This window comes from Cuculus canorus, chromosome 1 (genome assembly GCF_017976375.1).
Source record: "Cuculus canorus isolate bCucCan1 chromosome 1, bCucCan1.pri, whole genome shotgun sequence".
In the NCBI taxonomy this organism is placed as follows: domain Eukaryota; kingdom Metazoa; phylum Chordata; class Aves; order Cuculiformes; family Cuculidae; genus Cuculus; species Cuculus canorus.
Window position 1 is genome coordinate 172,906,841 of NC_071401.1, and position 18,115 is coordinate 172,924,955.

Genomic DNA, 18,115 nt, shown 5'->3' on the forward strand with positions numbered 1-18,115 from the left:
AACAGAGACTGGCCGTTCTATGTCTCTGGCCTGTTTCTGAGGCAGCCAGGTGTCAAGGGTTTCTCAAGTACCACTTCAAACACACAAGGAACGTCACACCAACGATAGACTTAGGAATGCTGGAGTGACACCAGTGAGGTGAGGCTGTGAGGAAGTAAGTAAAGTAAGTAAAAGACCTCTGGATGTAAGTAAAGACCTCTGGGACTAGTGGAGGCATGTGCAAGAAGAGGGAGAAAGCAGTTTTTGGTCCAGCATAACAATACTCCAGCCTACAGCGACACCTTTTTTGCTGAAAGTAAAAGAAACTCTTGAAGTGTTCCCTCAGTATAGAGCTTTTACTGCTTTATCCTTCAAGAGCTGTACAGAAGGACTTAAACAGATCGGAGAAAATTATATAAACTACAGCTGGTACAACTGAAAAGAACCTTGAGTTGCCAGAGTCAGCGGCAGAGCTGTAAGCCCCTCTATGGCTCATGAGAGGCATGAGCTGGCTTTGGGAGGAATAATAATGACATGAGCTGGATAATAAACTTACTCAGCTTTGATCCATATAGCCGTTTATACAAACGTACATACACGCAGCCTTCAGGCCAAGCTGGACTCACATCCTGTTTCAAGGATTCCCACCTGCAGCAGCTCTGGGAAACGTGTTTTACCACAAGACCATCCACATATCCCAGTAGCTTCACCAGCGCTGAAGTGCTGATGGTCTCCAAGGACAAAGAGGACCAATGAGATGAGGAAAGCTTAGACTTTTGGAAAGTAGAGATGATGGAGACTTGAGGGTCTATGTGCATTTTAGTGCTCATTTGAGCTGTGGTCGGTACTTGAACTCTCTAAATTCTGTCATGCTTGACAGATGAGGTGAAAGAAAGCTCAGCAAATGAGGCACATGGACAGCGGATTTGCCACTTACTCCTAGTCAGTTCCTAGAAGAGGATCTCAGGCAATAGCAAGAGTAGAGTCAGAATGCAAAACTGCCTTGGGTTCCTCAAGTTGTCGTACTCCCTGCTCAACGGTTTTCCTATAAATGGAATAAATGGGTCATGTAGCCGGTCTGCAATGGCTTTTCACAAGAAAATCAGTAATTTTCAACATCTTTGAAACTTCTGTTGTTGCTGGAAAACCCTTGAGCCCACAAGTTTCAATTTGTCTCTTCTGTCAGCTCCTATCACCATGCTTAGAGGACTGTAGTAGTGATACTTTTTTGCTGGGTACCAGAGACCTCCGCATGTGAATCAGCAAATGTCTTACTGAATTGGCTAAATTTTCAACTGAGTGGTGTAAAAGGATGCAGCTCGATGCGGATGTTTGGTGACCATATTAAAAAACCAAATAAATAAAAATGAAATAGTACTTTCCTGGCTTTCTTGTCAAAGAAGGATGGTGGTTAACATTTAGTATCCAATCCTGTAAAATTTGGTACACTTCCACCTTTTTTGACATGCTGACTTAATTACTAGTCAGAGAATAGCCTTAACTTTCTCATCTGTTCCTTGTTGAGGACAAAGATGGCCTTTTCTTTTTGTGGTATCGTGTACTGCTTTGTACAATGGATTTTAGTGCTACTTTGGCATTCAGATGAGATAATAGTAATGAATAACATAGAATACCAAAGAACCAGTATCATTCAGAATTTTAAAGTTGCATGAAGCAAAGGAAGAAATTAATTGAGGGACTCCAGCCCTTTTAGCAATGAAGACAGAAAAGACTTGCAAAGCTTTGTATGGGCAGTGAAACTGATACATCCAGAGCCAATATGAGGAAAATGACGAAACACACCACCAAGCATGGTCACTTCCAGAACTAGACTGGGTACCACAGGAGTTCAAGGAGCCTGCCCCAAAGGAAATGGGCTCTCTCCATATGGAAAATTTTAGATGTACAGTATAAATGAATACAATGAAAGAATGATAGAATGTGGAATAGACGCGCAAAGTGAATGTGTTACATTAATACAAGCTATGGAAAGTTTGTATGATAATTAGAATGAAAGAGAAAGAAAATAACAAGAAAAAAACAGTAAGAAAAGCTAACAGACTAGCCAGTTTATTAGGCAAGAAAATCTTACCTAGTTAGCGGCTAGGTTTCAAAGAAGGGTGTGTGTGACCTACAGCTCATGTGAAGGCATGAGACCACCAGCCTGGAGATGATGCTTTTTTCACTGTGTTGTTGTGAACCGTATAATTGTCTTGATCTGTAAGAGTTCAGTAGATATTACTAATATTACATTCTCTTGATCTATGTAGAATGAACAGATACCTCTATCACTGCGGCAGAGTTGTGTTAGTCTATTTAAGGTAACAATCATATCTACTGTTTGTTTTGCAGCTTAATTGGCTTTCTGATCTCCATCCATACAAAGCCTCATCTAGTTTCTTACATCTGAATCGTCTCACCTTACACGTTTTCTGTTTATTTTATTTCCTGTTAGTATAACTAGAACTAAATTAGTGGTGTACTTCCTATAAATGTTACTCATATTTGCTTAGGTGCTACTAATATTATGCTGTCTCTTAAGACTGTTCTCTACTATTTCTTCTGTTCCTTTATACTGTTTAATTCAATTTGGTCTTCTGAAAAATAATAGAACTCCATGAAAAGCTGCAATATTCGTGTTCAGAAATGTGATTTAATGAGTAACAATGAAGTCTAGCAAGGTTTTCCAAAATATGAGGGAGATAATATTAAGGTAGGACAAAAATTGGGATACCCTAGTGCTTCTGTTGGAGAGAGGAGTTTGGAACAGAGCAATTCCTGGCATCTAAAACTGATTCTACAGTTTTCTGAACACAGTGGTAATGAACACAGGCCCAGAAGTAGGCAAAAATGACCCATCAGTGTTTAAACACTGTTTCTTGTAATAAGAACCTTTGGAGCTGCTATATTTTCTGTACAATTTCTGAATAATTATGGGCTTGTTTTTGAGACATGGGTACCTAAATTACCCTTGCAAATGCAGCATATAGGCACCCTGTGTTTCACTGCCATCAGCTTTTATAGTCGTAAAAGGCAGTGGAACAGCAGAATAGTACGAACAGATGGTGCTAGCAGCTTCTGCTTAAATATTGTATATACACTGCTTCGGCTAGGAAAAAAAACCCTGCATAAATGAATTTGGGACACTAAAGAAAACTAAAAATATTGGGTGCTTAGAATTGGATGTCAGTTGTGTGCCTTTCTCATCTGTAACTATGAAATCTCAACACTTGTTCCCATGACAGGGTAACATTATATGGTGCCTGTTTGGATGCTCCTCAACTGCCTTTGTTGAGGAGCAGCAAAAGTTGAGGTTGAAAGGGACCCTTGGAGGTCATCTTGTCCAAAATTCTTGGTCAAGCAGGGCTACCTAGAGCCTGTTATGTTGAGTCCAGCCAGACTTTGAATATCTCCGAAGATGGGACTCTCTAACCTCTCTGGACAACCTATGCAAATGTCTGGTCACCCTCACAGTAAAAAACTCTCTCATTGTGTTCAGACTGAATTTCATGCATTTTGGGTTGTGCCTATTGCCTCTTGACCTCTTACTGGGCACTGCTGAGAGGAGAATGGCTCTATTCTTTACATTTCCCCCTCCCCCAGATATTTATACACATTGATAAGATCTCACTGACCCTTCTCTTCTCCAGGTTGAACAGTCCCAACTCTCACTGCATCTCCCCAGATGGAAGATGCTCCAGTCCCCTAATTATCTCTGTGATCCTCCACCACCAGGGCCACATATCCACCACACTCAGATTTTTTTCCTTGTGTGCCTTAGACAAACTTCATACAAATTTTGTCATTAAGTAAAGCAGAAATCAGACTCAAACCAAGATGAAAAGACAAACCTAACCAAAACCAAAAAAAAAGAAACCAAACCCAAACCCAATTACATTTCCTCTTAGCGTTTACATCTCTTTTCACTTTATGAGTAACAACTTTTGAGTAAGGCTCAAATTGGAGTTGCTATCAAACATAAAACATCTCCTCTCATCTTTAAGAAACAGCGCAGGTGATTGATTCAAGTGGTGGATCTCCCTGTGCTACTCCTCCGGTTCTGTGTTTCAGTTTGGTGAAAGGTGGCCAACAGTTGTCTGTCAAGATAGTTTTACTTCAGCCATTTCATAGGAAGTTCTTAGCATGTTGAGTCTCTTCAGACACAGATTACAAAGTATATTCAGGGACAAGTTTGAAATCACCAACATCCTAAAGCTAAAATTCTCCCTCTGTGCACAAAACATAGACAAAAGTTTAAGTAAGTTTGCAAAGCAGTAGCGATTTTTATGGCCAACAATTAGCTACTGTGCAAGAATGCGCAGTTCTCCATGAATATCTTCAAATGTCTCCAGCTGTGTAATTACAATCAGTAATCACTTCATGGATTGACAAGGAGCTGAATTTGACACAAACTTTTTAGGTATCCAGACTTTGCTAGTCACATACTTGTAGTCTGATGGACAAACTGCTATTTCAGAAAAGAGATTGTGGAAAAGTTTTTGAGCATATTCACGTCATTCCTATAAACCAGTCAAGTGATCTCACTTAAACAACAGTGATTCAGCCCCTAAATTCTATAGAAAATGTTAGTCTGCTAATACCAAACTCACGCTAGGAAATCCCTGTACAGTGGTATTACCACAGAGTGTCAAATGTGATCGGCAACAAGAGACAGCTCAGCTTGCCCACATAGGCAGGCAGCTATGCCAAACTCTTAGTTTTCTCTTGCAACATAGGGGAGTGTTCAAGAGTCTGTGACCTGCTTTCTCTTATAATTTAGTCATGGCTTTTTAGAAAGGTTGTACAAAAATTATGAATGGAAAAAGCAAACCAGATAGAAATGTGAGCCCACGTCTGGGGGAGGAGGGTGCCCACAGCTGCCAGTCTGGTACAAGTGGATCTGTTTGCATGGCACCTCTCTTATACTGAAAAGCTTCTCTCTCCTCTGTCTTTCTGCACTTTTTTTCAGTTTCCTCTCGATTTTTTTTTTCTACCCTTCTTGCTTGCTCCTCTTTTCCAATTTAATGTTTAAAGGTTTTTCCCCTAAGCATCTTGGCAATGCCAACATAGGAAGCCTGTAGAGTCCTATAAGCACTGTCAACTGGGAGCTGGGCTGGAAGATTGTGAAGTTTGTGAAGTTGCAAAAACAACAGCCTCCGCCATGGAAAAAATTCTTGGTGTTGGAGGACGTTATTTAAGATATCAACTAAGCAGACTGCTCAGGGTCAGCTGTGTCATCAAAGTCCTGGGAGAAACAATTTTTGAAATGTAATTAAAAATAGTAGTGAAATATAATTTTTGGACAATATTCAGAAACTACAGTGCTAAGTAAAGACATACAGAGGTATAAGCAACCTAACCAGATGCCAGTGAATGACACTGAATCTTTCAGCTGGTATGGCCTGGTTGACAGCAGACAGCAAAACCAACTACATGAAGAAAAATCATTATACTTGATCTTTATCAGCAAGAATAGCCTTTCATTTTAAAAAGAACAAATATATGTAGGAAATGTTTGCCATGTATTTCATAGTTGGACTGACTGCCACGGAATGGCTGTGACCATGATTCTCCACTGGTAGCACCAGAGAATAAAAGCGAGGGAAGCAGTAACAGATTAGGCAACAAAATGGTGTTCCAAAGCATTTTATATTAGCAATAAAGGTGCTTCCATTAGTTACATATTCTTTGGAAGCAGTCCTCAAACTCTGAGAATTCAGTGACCTTCAGGCAGAGGTTGCTACCATGATGCCATCTCCACAGCTTTTGTTCAACAACCCCTTCTCATCTCTGGACTTCTCCCTTTCCCACTGTGTATCTGTGGTTCTTTCAATGAATCTCATCAGTAGGAACAATTTTTGTGGAAAATTTACTTATTTAATTGTCAGATATGATCACATCTGACATTTTTCTGCTGGAGAAGATAAGGGAGCCAAATAATAAATTGCTCAAGGGAGGTTCATTTTCCAAAGTGTGTGAAATTCTGTGGCACAGCCCATGTAAATGAGCATTAGAGAAGTACCTGAGGGTGCAATAAAATCTGGGTTTCTTGTTGGCAGTATTTATGATGAAGGGATTGTGTTGTAAAGGCTCCTAAAATTTATAGAGAAATAAAATATCACAAAAAGTAGCACTTACAGAGAAAGAAGAGATGCCACATGTCAAAGTATGCATTGGGATTTTCACTTCAGATCAGGGAAGTTTTGAGTGTTTTTTTCCAGAGAAAAGGATGGGTAAACTTTGTGTAACCATCTAAAAGATAGCATTGCATATTGCAGTTGAAATAATTAAATCTAATTCAGTGAATATTAACGATTATAGTGTTTAGATCTACAAACCAAGAAGAAAATAATGAAGATCACATTTCCTACATTATTTTAGAAACTTAGGAAAAAGTAAAATACTGGTTATATCTAACTTCTGATAGCTTGCTTGTCTGAAGTTTCACTCTTTAGATTTACTCTTAACTTTGTCTGTAGCACAACATATAAAAACATGCACAATGCTTTAAATTAGGGAAAAGATGTTTTAACAAACAGCTCCCTTAAGAGCTTCTTAAACAAATCAGAAATATTCCCTTACTTAATATTGGTAGATCTGGTAAAGTTTTTAAGGAATTCTTACATGCAAAATTACAATTAGAGACCTGGGTATTGTCTTTACAAACTTCCATGCATCCCATTATATTTGTAATTGTGACTGAAGTTTAAATTGTCTAGTGTTCTTGTAGGAGTGAAGTGAAACTAATTAGAGAGTTGTTGATGTTCTGCACACAGAAATAGCTGCTTTTCATTTTTCAAAACATAGATCCGTAGTATCCAGTGAATGAACAATGAAAAGTTCCAATGTTTTTAATTTCCAGGAGAAAGTTAACACTGCTGTAGAAAAGCAGCAAAATCATTAATTTCTTCAAAAAAAGAAAAAAAATTCTACCAGGGGAGAAAAAAAAATCCGGTGGAAAAAGGGAAAAAGGCTTCCAATCAAAGATTCAGACATACCATTTTCTACAAAAAAAAAAAAAGGATAATTTCCTTTGCCATCATTCTTCTGATTATTTGTATTTGTTACACCAGCAGAAAGAGATTAAATATACATCCCTCAGTATAGGCTGGGAAAATCACATGGCAGCCTTGATTTTAATGACTTTTTTTCCCATCTCTAAAAAAAACTTTCAGCACCTTTACTCATGTGGTAAGAAGCTTTTGTCAGTCTCACTGCAAACTTTAATTAATTTTGACTGAATATCAGACACCAAATAAGCTCTTCAGTGGTTATAAAACATTTCTTCGTATTTCCACGTTTAGATTAGATTGTCTGAAGGCAAATTTGTTCACAGGAGGATTCCTTTCCATGGGAAGGAGAAATTTTTGAAGTAGATTTCCCTTCGTTTTGCTTAGCAGTTCCATTGAAATCAGAAGATGTGGCTATTCAGCCAAGCTGTTATAAAACTTGCAAGCAAGCCCTGAAAAGTATCCCAGGTCTGAAATACTTGCCTAAACCTCTGAACATAATGAGGTTTATTTTTGCCGAGGTTTATTTTTACTAATCTGTCATTTCCAAAAAACCATTTTATTTACCATATACTCCTGTAATGGTTTTTGCCACACAGTAAAGAATAAGAGATAATTTATCAGTCTGCAACTTCTCTCTTATCTTGGTTCTGATAATGACACTAAGGCATAAACCTAACCTTCTCAGCCAAAACTTCATACTGCAGCTCTAAGAAATTCTCTGGTTTACTTTTCAGAAGTTTAGAAAAGATGAGTTGCTCCCTTCTTCCTATTTTCAGAGAAAACTCATGTTTGTCTCAACTAAAACACATTCTTTGTCATCTATTCATTTCCATTGTCAGTGAGTTACCAACATAAGCTCAAGTTCATAACCACAGGTAGTGTAAAAAGTACCAACGGAAAACAGTTACAAAATGAAAAATGAAATCTAATTTTGCATTCTTACTGCCAAATTTTTCCAACGTAAAATGGCATAGACATAGCTGCTTGCTTCTAGTTCTTTCTCTTGCCAGTAGCTTGACCCATAACACTCTGAAGTCCACGCCTGGGACTTGTCATGCCCAACCATTGACCACTGGAGACTAGATGTCTGAGTGTGTGCTCATCACCTGAGGCTGATGGAGGGCACAGGGACCTCAGGCTACACTTTCCCTCATCTGCCTACCATCCTTGCAGCTGGCAGAGCTAGAGACGGGCTCTGTGGTGACCTGTGGTCAGCACATCAGAATTTACTGGCTAGTTTTCTTGCACCAAAGCTAGGGCAGATGACTCATATGAGGCCATTATCAAAATAAGGAAAATCTGTGGTGTTTTACCCATTCAAAGGATCAGAGTCTTGGTCACTAATTCGTTTTGTGTTCCCAGTCACTGCCCAGAAGTCCTTGTCTTGTAACAACTGAATTATTGACACAGTAAAAATGAGAGCAAGAAGACAAGGTTGAGCAGCTCCCTGTTTTGGAGGCTTCAATCTCACACATCAAATTAAACTGGATATTTCATGTGCAAGTAACTCTCTTCTATTTTCTGAGAGACACGTGGGTCCTGTCAAACCAAGGTGCTTTTCTAGACTTAATGAAACCTCTGTTGTAACACACGCAGGAGCAATGATAACTGTTTTGAAGTTCACAAGTTAATTCCTACAAAATAATCGTATCGTTTGCCAGGTGCTGTGCTTTATAAACAGATATTCTCCTGTTTTTGAGTAAAAATGAGCACCAGAGTTAACAATCTCTGAATGTGGGGTTATCTATCTAAAATCTCAGTTATCTGATTTGTGTGTGTGTCTGTGTCTGTGTGGTAAAATATGAAAAAAGAGAAAGCCTTTGAATTTTCTTCTACTATTCAAGACTGGCAGAAGTCACACTACAGAAGATAACTACTAAAGGAAAAATGTTGGTGAAACCAGAAATTTAAAAAACATATTTGATAAGACATATTTGTTAATTATTAACCTAAGACAGTGCTGTGATATTTTTAGACCAACCAAAAAAACAGTCACTGCAATGATAAGCAGTGTCTAGTCTCTATTACGAAACCTCTGCTTCCCAAATAAGCGTCAATACACTGGACTTTCTGGAACAAGCCTTTTATTGGAGCGGTCATATTCATCACGTCCATCAACATCTGTTTTTAAATCTTTCATCTTTTCTTTGCAATATAATTATTGCTATATATACATAAACTATAAACCTGATCTTATACACCTCAAAGTCAATAGGAGTTTTCTTTCTATCTTCTGTGGAGCTGGACCAGACACATGTTGACTTAATCCATTTGGGAGCCCTTACAAATCAAGGACTAACGCAAAAGACAAATCAGAAACTCGATCTTCACGATTACATAGCTTTTAGACTTTACCACATGATTGTCCCATTCTTTTCACAGTTTAACGAACACCATAGCCACTCCTTAAAAGTGCTACAGGAGTCAGAAGCAACCCTCTTTTGAAAACTATAGGACAAAATAACCTTTAATTCAGTGCGATTTTCCAGTTTTTGAAGAACAATATCATTTTACAGTCACTCATTTGAAACTAAGGCTACAATTTCCATTGAAGAACCTTACTCGTTCTTGCAGAAATAATATATCACAGTTTCAAGTCAGCTAGTTAAAGACACATTTTTCAGTCTGCTTTTTCAAAATATTTCAATTCATGTTGCCCTGAGCAAGAGAAAATCTTACTTTATAAGATTTGCCTTTTTTCTTTACTCAGTCCTGGAGAAGAAAAATGGTCTATCTTCTAAATATTTAATGTTGTGCATTAATCCTTCATGCTCAAAAACTGTTTACATTTGAGTCTCATGAGTTAATTTGCTGAAGATAAATAAACAGTCCCTCTCAAAATAATTTTTTTTAATTCCTTTTTAAAGGAGAAAAGAAGTAGGAATATTTTCTTTTCTAAACCATTCATCAGTGAATTCCAGACAAAATGACAGCAGTTGATACCTGTGAATTTGGGCAGGCATTTGAAATTCAAAGGTTAAACAAAGAGAGTGATTTTCTAGTTTTCAGAATAAATCTCTTCAGTTACGCAGTTTAACACTTCTGTTAGTGGTGAAATTCATACAGTTTACCTGATAAGGTCTGCAGCTGCCTCTTAACCAAGAAAAATGTTACAAATGGATATGTGTTAAGAAGCATGTGTAGCCCCAGAAATGCTATCAGCCTTAGCATAGTTTGCATTTTGTAATTTATCTCACCCAACTAAGACTTCCTAACAAATTATTGAATGACATAGAATGCTGGTCAGGATCCCCTGAGAGGCTGCATTACTTTCCATCCTAAATACGTTATCTTATGTAACATGTCATTGGGTAGTGGACTGCAAAAAATACTCTGGCTCCCACAGAACTGTGTTATAGGTTTTCCTTCTCTCCATGGTCATTATCTTCTTTCTGGCAAAACCTTTCATAAGCCTGAGATTGACTCTACTGTCTCTGCCAATCCTGTTTCACATTACCAGGTCAGTTCTGCTCCAGATTACAGCAATTTTACAGGCATCCATTTGGTACTGTTGATAGCTGTGACTGTAAAGTTTGTCAGTCATTTATTGTTTTTCAATGCAGTGTCTATCTTCTTCAAAATAGATAATTGTTTAGCTAACTGTGCTTTAAAGCACAGGCTGACATAATCACACGGCACTGATTTACCATCAGAATAGCCTCACCTCTTTGCATTGTCTAGAATATACTTCAGGCAGTAACTTGGAAATATCATCTCTCTTATTCTAGGTCACTTAAGCAGTGCGTATTCAAACACTGGATATGTAAATCTCATAACTGTGTAACACGTCACGCAATGGATTTAAGAGAAATTTCTTAAAGTGTCACCAATATTTACTCAGCAGGATGTGGAAACTTCTGTTCATGTTTTGTGTTCCTCTCTCTTCACAGTGTGAAGTTTCAGAGGTAGTTTAACTGTTTTATAATTATCTACGCAGCAAAAGAGTGCCAGTTTTTGTCACCACTTTTGATATAAATGAAAGAAGAGCCAATGAAATGCAAATTTGCCTGTAGGTGGCTCTGGCATTTTTTGTTTGCGAAGAGGTCCTCCAGTCTTTACAATGGAGGAGTCTTCAATGAAGGATGTCAAGGTCCCTTCCCTCTCTGCGCTAGGTTGAGGACCTCTGGGAATTACAAATAGTCCATGACTCGGAGGTGAGGTGAGGAAAGGAAAATAGGGCAAAGGAAATTAGAGTTGCGTGAGCAACGGAGTTTCTCTTTGGTGACACAATGGAAAAATTAAACCAAAAAAATTCATTTTGGGTCAGTCCAAAGCACTAGGCCAACTCAAAATGAAAGAATTTATTTTCGTTTCAAATCTCTTTTCAACATTTCACAGAAAATGTACATGAAATTCTAAACCAAAACACAATTTTTAAACATCAAACCGAAACATTTTATTTAGAAAATGTCAGAACTAAACATTTCAGCATGATTTTCCTTTTTTGATCTGTAACTATTGGCTGAATTGAAACCCAGATTGCCTGACTGAAACTACATCTTTATTTCCTTTTGTTCAGGAAATGTTTGTCCCAGACAAAAGGAGACTGCCTCTGACTTCTACTTTCTTTCTCTTTTCAAAACTGACCATCACTGTCCATCCTTCACACAACTACAAGTCACGCGTTCCCCGCAAGAACACCTATGAAGGAAATTCTGCAAAACTTGTTGTGTCACATTTCCAGGGCTCCATTTCATGAGGTTTCCATGGAAAAGTCTTCCCGCTGGTGATTTTCAGGGGTGGAGAAGTTAATGAACAATTGATTTTGGGTTTACACTTTTGTGGGCAAATGGGTGTTCATCTCAGTTTAAGCCCATTGTGGAAAGATTGAGGTATTGATTTCACATTTATGGGTAGGGCAGCTCAACAAGAACAACATGGAACAGGCTTAAAGGAAGGAGAAAAAGGAAATAAGTTAATTATCTGTTTGTGAAGAGATGATATCAGTGAGGAAAAGCATGTGTAGTTCATGGTCTAGTCTCTATTTATAATCAAGGAAGAAAACAGGTACAGTTCAGGAAAAAAACCCATTTTATTCTGTCCAAAGGCATGATCTTCATAAACCCCTAATGTAGATTAGATAAATGACACCTGGATAATTCCTGCTTCCCTCCAGGAGCCTCATGTAGATTGGGGATACACCCTGTCTGTCAAACGTCAGTGAGATGAACCCCACATTTGGGCTTAACTTCCCTCCCATTGCTGTCAGCTGCCACAAGTTTGAGTGATAAGAGAAAGAGTATGGGCTAACAGTTCTTGGCAACTTCGTTGTTGTATCATAAAAAATGAAATAAATATCCTACTGAATACAATAAAAAGTCAAACCCCTGGCACTGTGATGGAGTATCAAATCTGGCTGGCTGTTACTGTTGGGTCACTTCTCTCTTGAGTGTGAACAGGCATGTAATTCACATGTTGTGAGATGCAAATGAAAGTATGGAGTAAAGTAAACCGTGTTGATTACATCTAGTTTGGCAGGTAACAGGCATCGATCACCCAGATGGATTATATGCCGGTGTAGTATGCAAGCTCCCACAAGAAAGTGTTTTAATTTCAGTTCACATAAACCTTATTCAAATTGAATACAGACAGACAATTTTGAAATCGCTCTCTTTCGGAAGCAGCGATAGTTTAATCCCACTTCAATGCCATCTGACTTCAACAGCTAATGTAAGACATATTGAGACTTTTTTAGGACTCCTTGATTTCAATTGATGAAGCCATCAAGGCAAGTCAAGGTAGATTTCCTCCCAACATTTTTCACATATTCCAATATCTATTTATAGGATGTCTTCCAGATATCCTTTTAGCAATATTTTTTATATGAATGTCTCTAAGATGCTTGTGTTTGCAAAACTTCACTGTCCTCATTTGCGCTGCCACGCCAAGTCTTTTGAGGACATACCTTTTTTTTTTTTCCAGATGCAGACAGGATGCCTGTTGCTCTTATGAAAAAATGACAAAACCTTCTTCACTAAGTCTTCACCAGCTGCTGACAATCCACTTTCTTCACCATGAGAGTGGTTTCTTCACCATGAGAGTGGTGAGGCACTGGAATAGGTTGCCAAGGGAAGTTGTGGCTGCCCCATCCCTGGAGGTGTTCAAGGCCAGGTTGGATGGGGCCTTGGGCAGCCTGATCTAGTGGGATGTCCCTGCCCATGTCAGGGGGTTGGAACTGGATGATCTTTAAGGTCCCTTCCAACCCAAACTATTCTATGATTCTGTGATTCTGATTCTATGATTATACTTTTCCTCTGGCTTTCTCACTGTTTGGGTGCTTTTCACTTCTTTAACCTTGGTCCCTGGATGAACTAGAGCAACTCCTCTGTCTTTGCCTAGGGAACATTGCTGAAGGACTTGATAATGATGGATTAAACTTCTCTTCAATGACTTTGGGCTTTTTTTTCTGTCTGGGAGCTTGCATTAAGAGTAGGCACCAAGCATTTCTCTTTCGAAGTATTCTCAACCCCCTGGTGCTGCAGTGTCATTTGTGCTCAGCATGCCTATGGGGCAGTGAGAACACAGAGGTCAGAGTTTGCAGTTAGCGGCTGCTGCCTAACTGCTTGTCTCCAGCTCATCTGACTCGTGGGGAACAGTTTGGGAGTTTTCACCAACAGCTATTCAAGACAGGATCTTGTCTCTGGACATACTGAGGCAGAATCGATGAACCAAACTAACAACAGTCAGGAGTGATGATATTTTTCCTACTACACCCCAGACAGAAGAAAGGCTGACCTACACACTCCCTGCTACACCCTGGGCTGTGATATGTCAAAATTTCAGCCTTATGTGAAGAACCATGACCCTTTTCTTTCTGGATACAAGAACTCAACCACTGGCCCAGCAGCCCCACAGGCACAACGTGGTTCATCTTTGTTAGGTTTGAGTAAAAGAGAAAAGCTCCATAAATGACAATATTTAAGGATTAAAATATTTATTATAATAAGTTAAAGAGTAAGCATTTATAACACAATCCATTTGATATAAATATCACACAGCTGTTTTAATTTCATAGTTCACTTAAAAGCCTCTAGTACAAATTCATAAATACATTTCCTCAGATTTTTTTAATTAAACTATATAAATAAAAGTACTGTATAATTATTACTATAAAATAAGTTACCATTAAATATGAATGACAAATATAATTTCTGAATTAGTCTGAAATACTGACTTTTCAGGTAAAAGTCAGAAGGGGTCAACATATGCAAGAGAGATTTTCAAGTAAAAGGCTCAAAAAATCCTGGCTGCACATCACTGCCTACCTTGACCAAAGCTGATTCGCACGTGTCAAATCTCAGCCTATAAAATACAGAATCAGTCGTCTTATTCCAATGGGGATGAGAAGAACAACAGTACACCTTTCAAAATAATTAATGCTCTGTGTTTAAATGGAGCTGCAAACTGTCATGGATTTTTAATTGTCAAATAAGGTAGCAATATTCTTCCTGTCTGTGCCCACCTAGTTTTATCTTTTTTGGCACAGGTGAAAAATATAATGCATCGGGGGATGGAGGTGGGGAGGTGGATGGTGGTGGTCCACATCAGTTAATCAGTTTGAGTTATAGTAAGTTTTTCAGAGACTTCTCCTCAATTCTAATCCAAAATTCTTTCAGTTTTTCTTCTTTTTCCCTCCCTTCTTTGGGGCATCAGTACAGGCGTTTTCCATGTAGTCAAAGAGCAAATCCAGTTCTCCAATGGCTTTAATCTTTCCATTCTCTCCCAACTAGAAAAGAACAGAATTTAAGTTCTAGTGTTAAGTTATTTCTCAGAAAATTGTAGGTTTATCACAGAAACTGAATCAAGAGTTTACTCCTTCTTCTCTCAAGTAGTTCTAGCAGAGTCACTATACCATAACATATAAACTAGCTCATTGAAATCCACTATCATAGAAGGTTACCTGCAATCTGATTTCTGAAAGACAAATTTAAATTACCATAACACATGCAGAGAGTTAACAGGATAACTGAAAGAGGGCTGGAAGAGGAAACATCACTAATCCCTTCTTTAAAGCCCTTGCAGGCTTCACCTTCTAAATAATCTCCAGAGTTTGTTTCACAAGTAGGTCAATCTTAATCCAACTCAAAGACTAGGGTTTTGAACTACTCCTTGTAAATGTTGGGAAAAAATGTACCTGTTTCATTTTGCTCTTCATTTCTTCCAGGTTCTTTTCAATGTGCTCTCTGTGTCCTGAGAATTTCTAAAAAAAAGAAAACATCCAGACATAACATTGGTAGCTGTATGCAACAATATGGGCTTTATTTTCTTTTTCACACCTTTCTATCAACTTTGATTTTGATATCTTTGATCTGAGATTTCCTTTCATATCACTGCGTTTTGCCACTGTTTACAGCATTCTGAGATTCGGAGGCAGAAACAAGAGTCAAAAGAAGGGAAAGAACCCAACACTACTCACACATCTGCTCATCTCCAAGGTCAGGGATGCCAAGAACTGTGCCACCTCCTCGATGTATGGGTATCGGTCCTTGGCTGTGGTAAGGAGAACATCTTTAACTACAAGCTCTGCAATCCTCTTCATCAGGTAGCAGCGGTTGTTTTCCTATGTATACAAGAAAGAGGTTGGGTTAAATCATGGCAAGAAATCAACAAGTGCTGTAGAAGGATACAAAAAACAGCCTCCTGGTAAAAGACTTACCCTGACATTAACATAGAGCTGCTGCCCAATGAGCCTGTTGTCTGTGTCGTGGTCTGAGACCCTGGCCTGAGAAGGAAAAAAAGAAATCTCAGGTGGGGAAGGGAACCTTAGCTAAAACTTTATAATCAACCCTAATTTTTCACCAGTAATAGTGCAGATGAAATGAGGGAATGGACACCACAGACAACCTGTTCCAGGTAGATAAGCTTGGACTTTGTGGCTGTTTTTCCCCTTAATTGGGTGAGATTTGCTGTCAGTATCACTAGAAAATAAATAAGCAGATGTCTGAATTCCTGTGCCTGCTTAAGCATCAGAGGTAGTAGTGGTTATGACGACTAAACCAGATGCCACAGGTGGCCGACCTCACAGCAGCCCACAGAGCTGATGGGAGGTTCTGCAGCACTCGCTGGAGTACACCAGGGACACCCACCCATGTTGAGAGCAGCCAAGAAATCTGCCCAAGCAGAGCACTGTACTATGCCTGAGGAGCTGCCTGGTCGTGACCGGAGTCAGAGAGAGGACCAGCTCTAAAAGGACTGGGCAAACAGAGAAATTTAATCTCATTTTTCACAGTTGTCCCAGTCTCATATCAGCTGCTTGAGAGGAGCTGCGCTGTGCCAGGGGCTTCTTTTCCCTTGGGGAGCAAGAGAAGGAGAGGCAGCAACTTCCTCCAGCTAATCAGTCAGCGGACAACAGACCCACTCCAGACCCCCAAGTTCTGCCTTACAGCAAATGCATGTTTTTTCTGGAGAAAGGCGTGAGGAAGAGAGAGTAACGCCAAAGGTGAGAAGCACAGGGCAACGGCAGAGGAGGAGGTCCTCAGATCGCACCATGAAGGATATGTGGGTTACTGTACCATTTTAGCCAAAGTGTAGGTGCGGTTCCTGATGTAGGGCTGCTGGAAGTTGATCTTCCTGAGCCTGCAGGTGTGATGGGCAGTAGAAGCCAGTCCTGGCCCCTTCGGAGGCAGAGGGCTGGTGAGAAGAAGCGGGAGATAGCAACAGCAGCAGAAGATGACCCATCCTGAGAAGCTTTTGGTCAAGCTCTGCAGGCAGGCCATGGCTCACGATCCAAAGTTCTCTGTCCCAGCAGGTTGCAGCTACAGCACTCAGCACTGATGAGAGAAAGTAGTGTTAGCATCAGGGATGCTGGGCTAGGCAAAGTGAGAGAGGTGTAAAGGCTGCAAGTCTTACCTTTGCTGTGATTCTTGATGTGCTTTGCAGGAGGTGAGGTGCACCTTATATAGGGCCACCATCTCTTTCAGGTTTTTTTTTTTTTTTGGGAGGGGGTGCTTGTGGTGAATTAAAAATGACATCAGCAAGTCTCTTACTTTCCAGCACCCTCTTCTGAGAACTACCTAACCACTACAAAACCCACAAATACAACTTCAAGGTCATTGTAATCTTCAGCTTCCTATAAAATAAACCAAATTTTAGTGCGGGTCAAAGCAGAGGCCTTTACCAGGGGAATAATCCTGAATTCTTTTTGCATAAAAACATTTGAGAAGTTATAGGTTTGTGCCTTCTGTCCTGATTGTTACACACTAATTGGATCAGCAATTTGATTGCAGGCAATGTAATTTATATTCATTTTTGTTCATCTTCTGTGGTAAAACACTGCTGCTCCACTAGAGCTCACTGGTATAGACAAGTGGACAGAGCCTCCACCAGACCCAAACCACTGACCCTACCCTGCAAACACCCCTTCTTACACAGTCTCCCACTGAAATCACCAGCCATACCTGAACTCCAAATTCCCATTTTCAAAAAAATGATTCCAGATAGTAAGTAAGGGAAATGACCAGAGCTGTGGGCATGCACTTACTTAACCAGATGATTTCCCTGTTCTGCTAACATAGAGGCAGTGCTGCATCATTAGACTGAAATATTATGCAGGTTGCTAAAGGGAAACTGTGCTCTATTCAGAGAGTAATTAGCAACCTAGCTGAGATGGTAATGCAGGAGGACACAGAACTGGTACAAATGCAAAAATCCTGGTTGTCTAATACCCGCAGGGCACACAGGTGGTAAATGAGAGTTTAACCTGAAAAGACAAGCCTCCAGCTCTGTTTCTGAGAGTGAACAGGGGCATCCCTGGGGCTGAGCTTCATTCCTCATGGCTGAGGTTCTCAAAACAAGAGCCACGATCACCCTTACCCTGTGGGCTGACATGCCCAGTTCTTTTGCTCTTACCTGAAAGGGCACAATTAAAGACCAGCAGGCACCAGCCTTATGCTTCAGGCTCTCTTGATGCGTCTGAGGCATGAATTCTTCTCTCCATGCCTCAGTCCTGTCTCAGCTGCCCTTGGATACCTGCCACATCAGCTGTGTACAGCTCTGTACCCTTGAAGATGCACTCCCTCAATCTGCAGCTATCATTACCATGACCCTTTCCATTACCCTCTCAAGGTATCTTACCTGTTCCCATGCCTGGCCTCCGACAGCATCCCGTGACAGTGAGCAGCAGA

General features: G+C 39.7%; 1 protein-coding gene across 1 annotated transcript; it reads right to left on the minus strand.

Moving 5' to 3' along the window:
• Window positions 1–14,604: 14,604 nt before the first annotated feature.
• On the minus strand, window positions 14,605–16,708 carry IL22 (interleukin 22). The gene is made up of 5 exons (XM_009563295.2): window positions 16,505–16,708; window positions 15,649–15,714; window positions 15,409–15,552; window positions 15,127–15,192; window positions 14,605–14,718 (listed from the first exon to the last, which is right to left on the minus strand). Exons 1-5 carry the CDS (start codon window positions 16,706–16,708, stop codon window positions 14,605–14,607), a joined length of 594 nt encoding a protein of 197 aa, XP_009561590.2.
• Window positions 16,709–18,115: the final 1,407 nt, after the last annotated feature.

Excerpts from the sequence above, each read along its gene's own strand:
- IL22 (XM_009563295.2), bottom strand. The coding sequence starts at position 16,708 with ATGGCCTGCCTGCAGAGCTTGACCAAAAGCTTCTCAGGATGGGTCATC. Across the intron at positions 15,193-15,408 it reads CCTTGGAGATGAGCAGATGT|AAATTCTCAGGACACAGAGA; the intron begins GTGAGTAGTGTT and ends TCTTTTTTTTAG. Across the intron at positions 14,719-15,126 it reads TGAAGAGCAAAATGAAACAG|TTGGGAGAGAATGGAAAGAT; the intron begins GTACATTTTTTC and ends GTTCTTTTCTAG.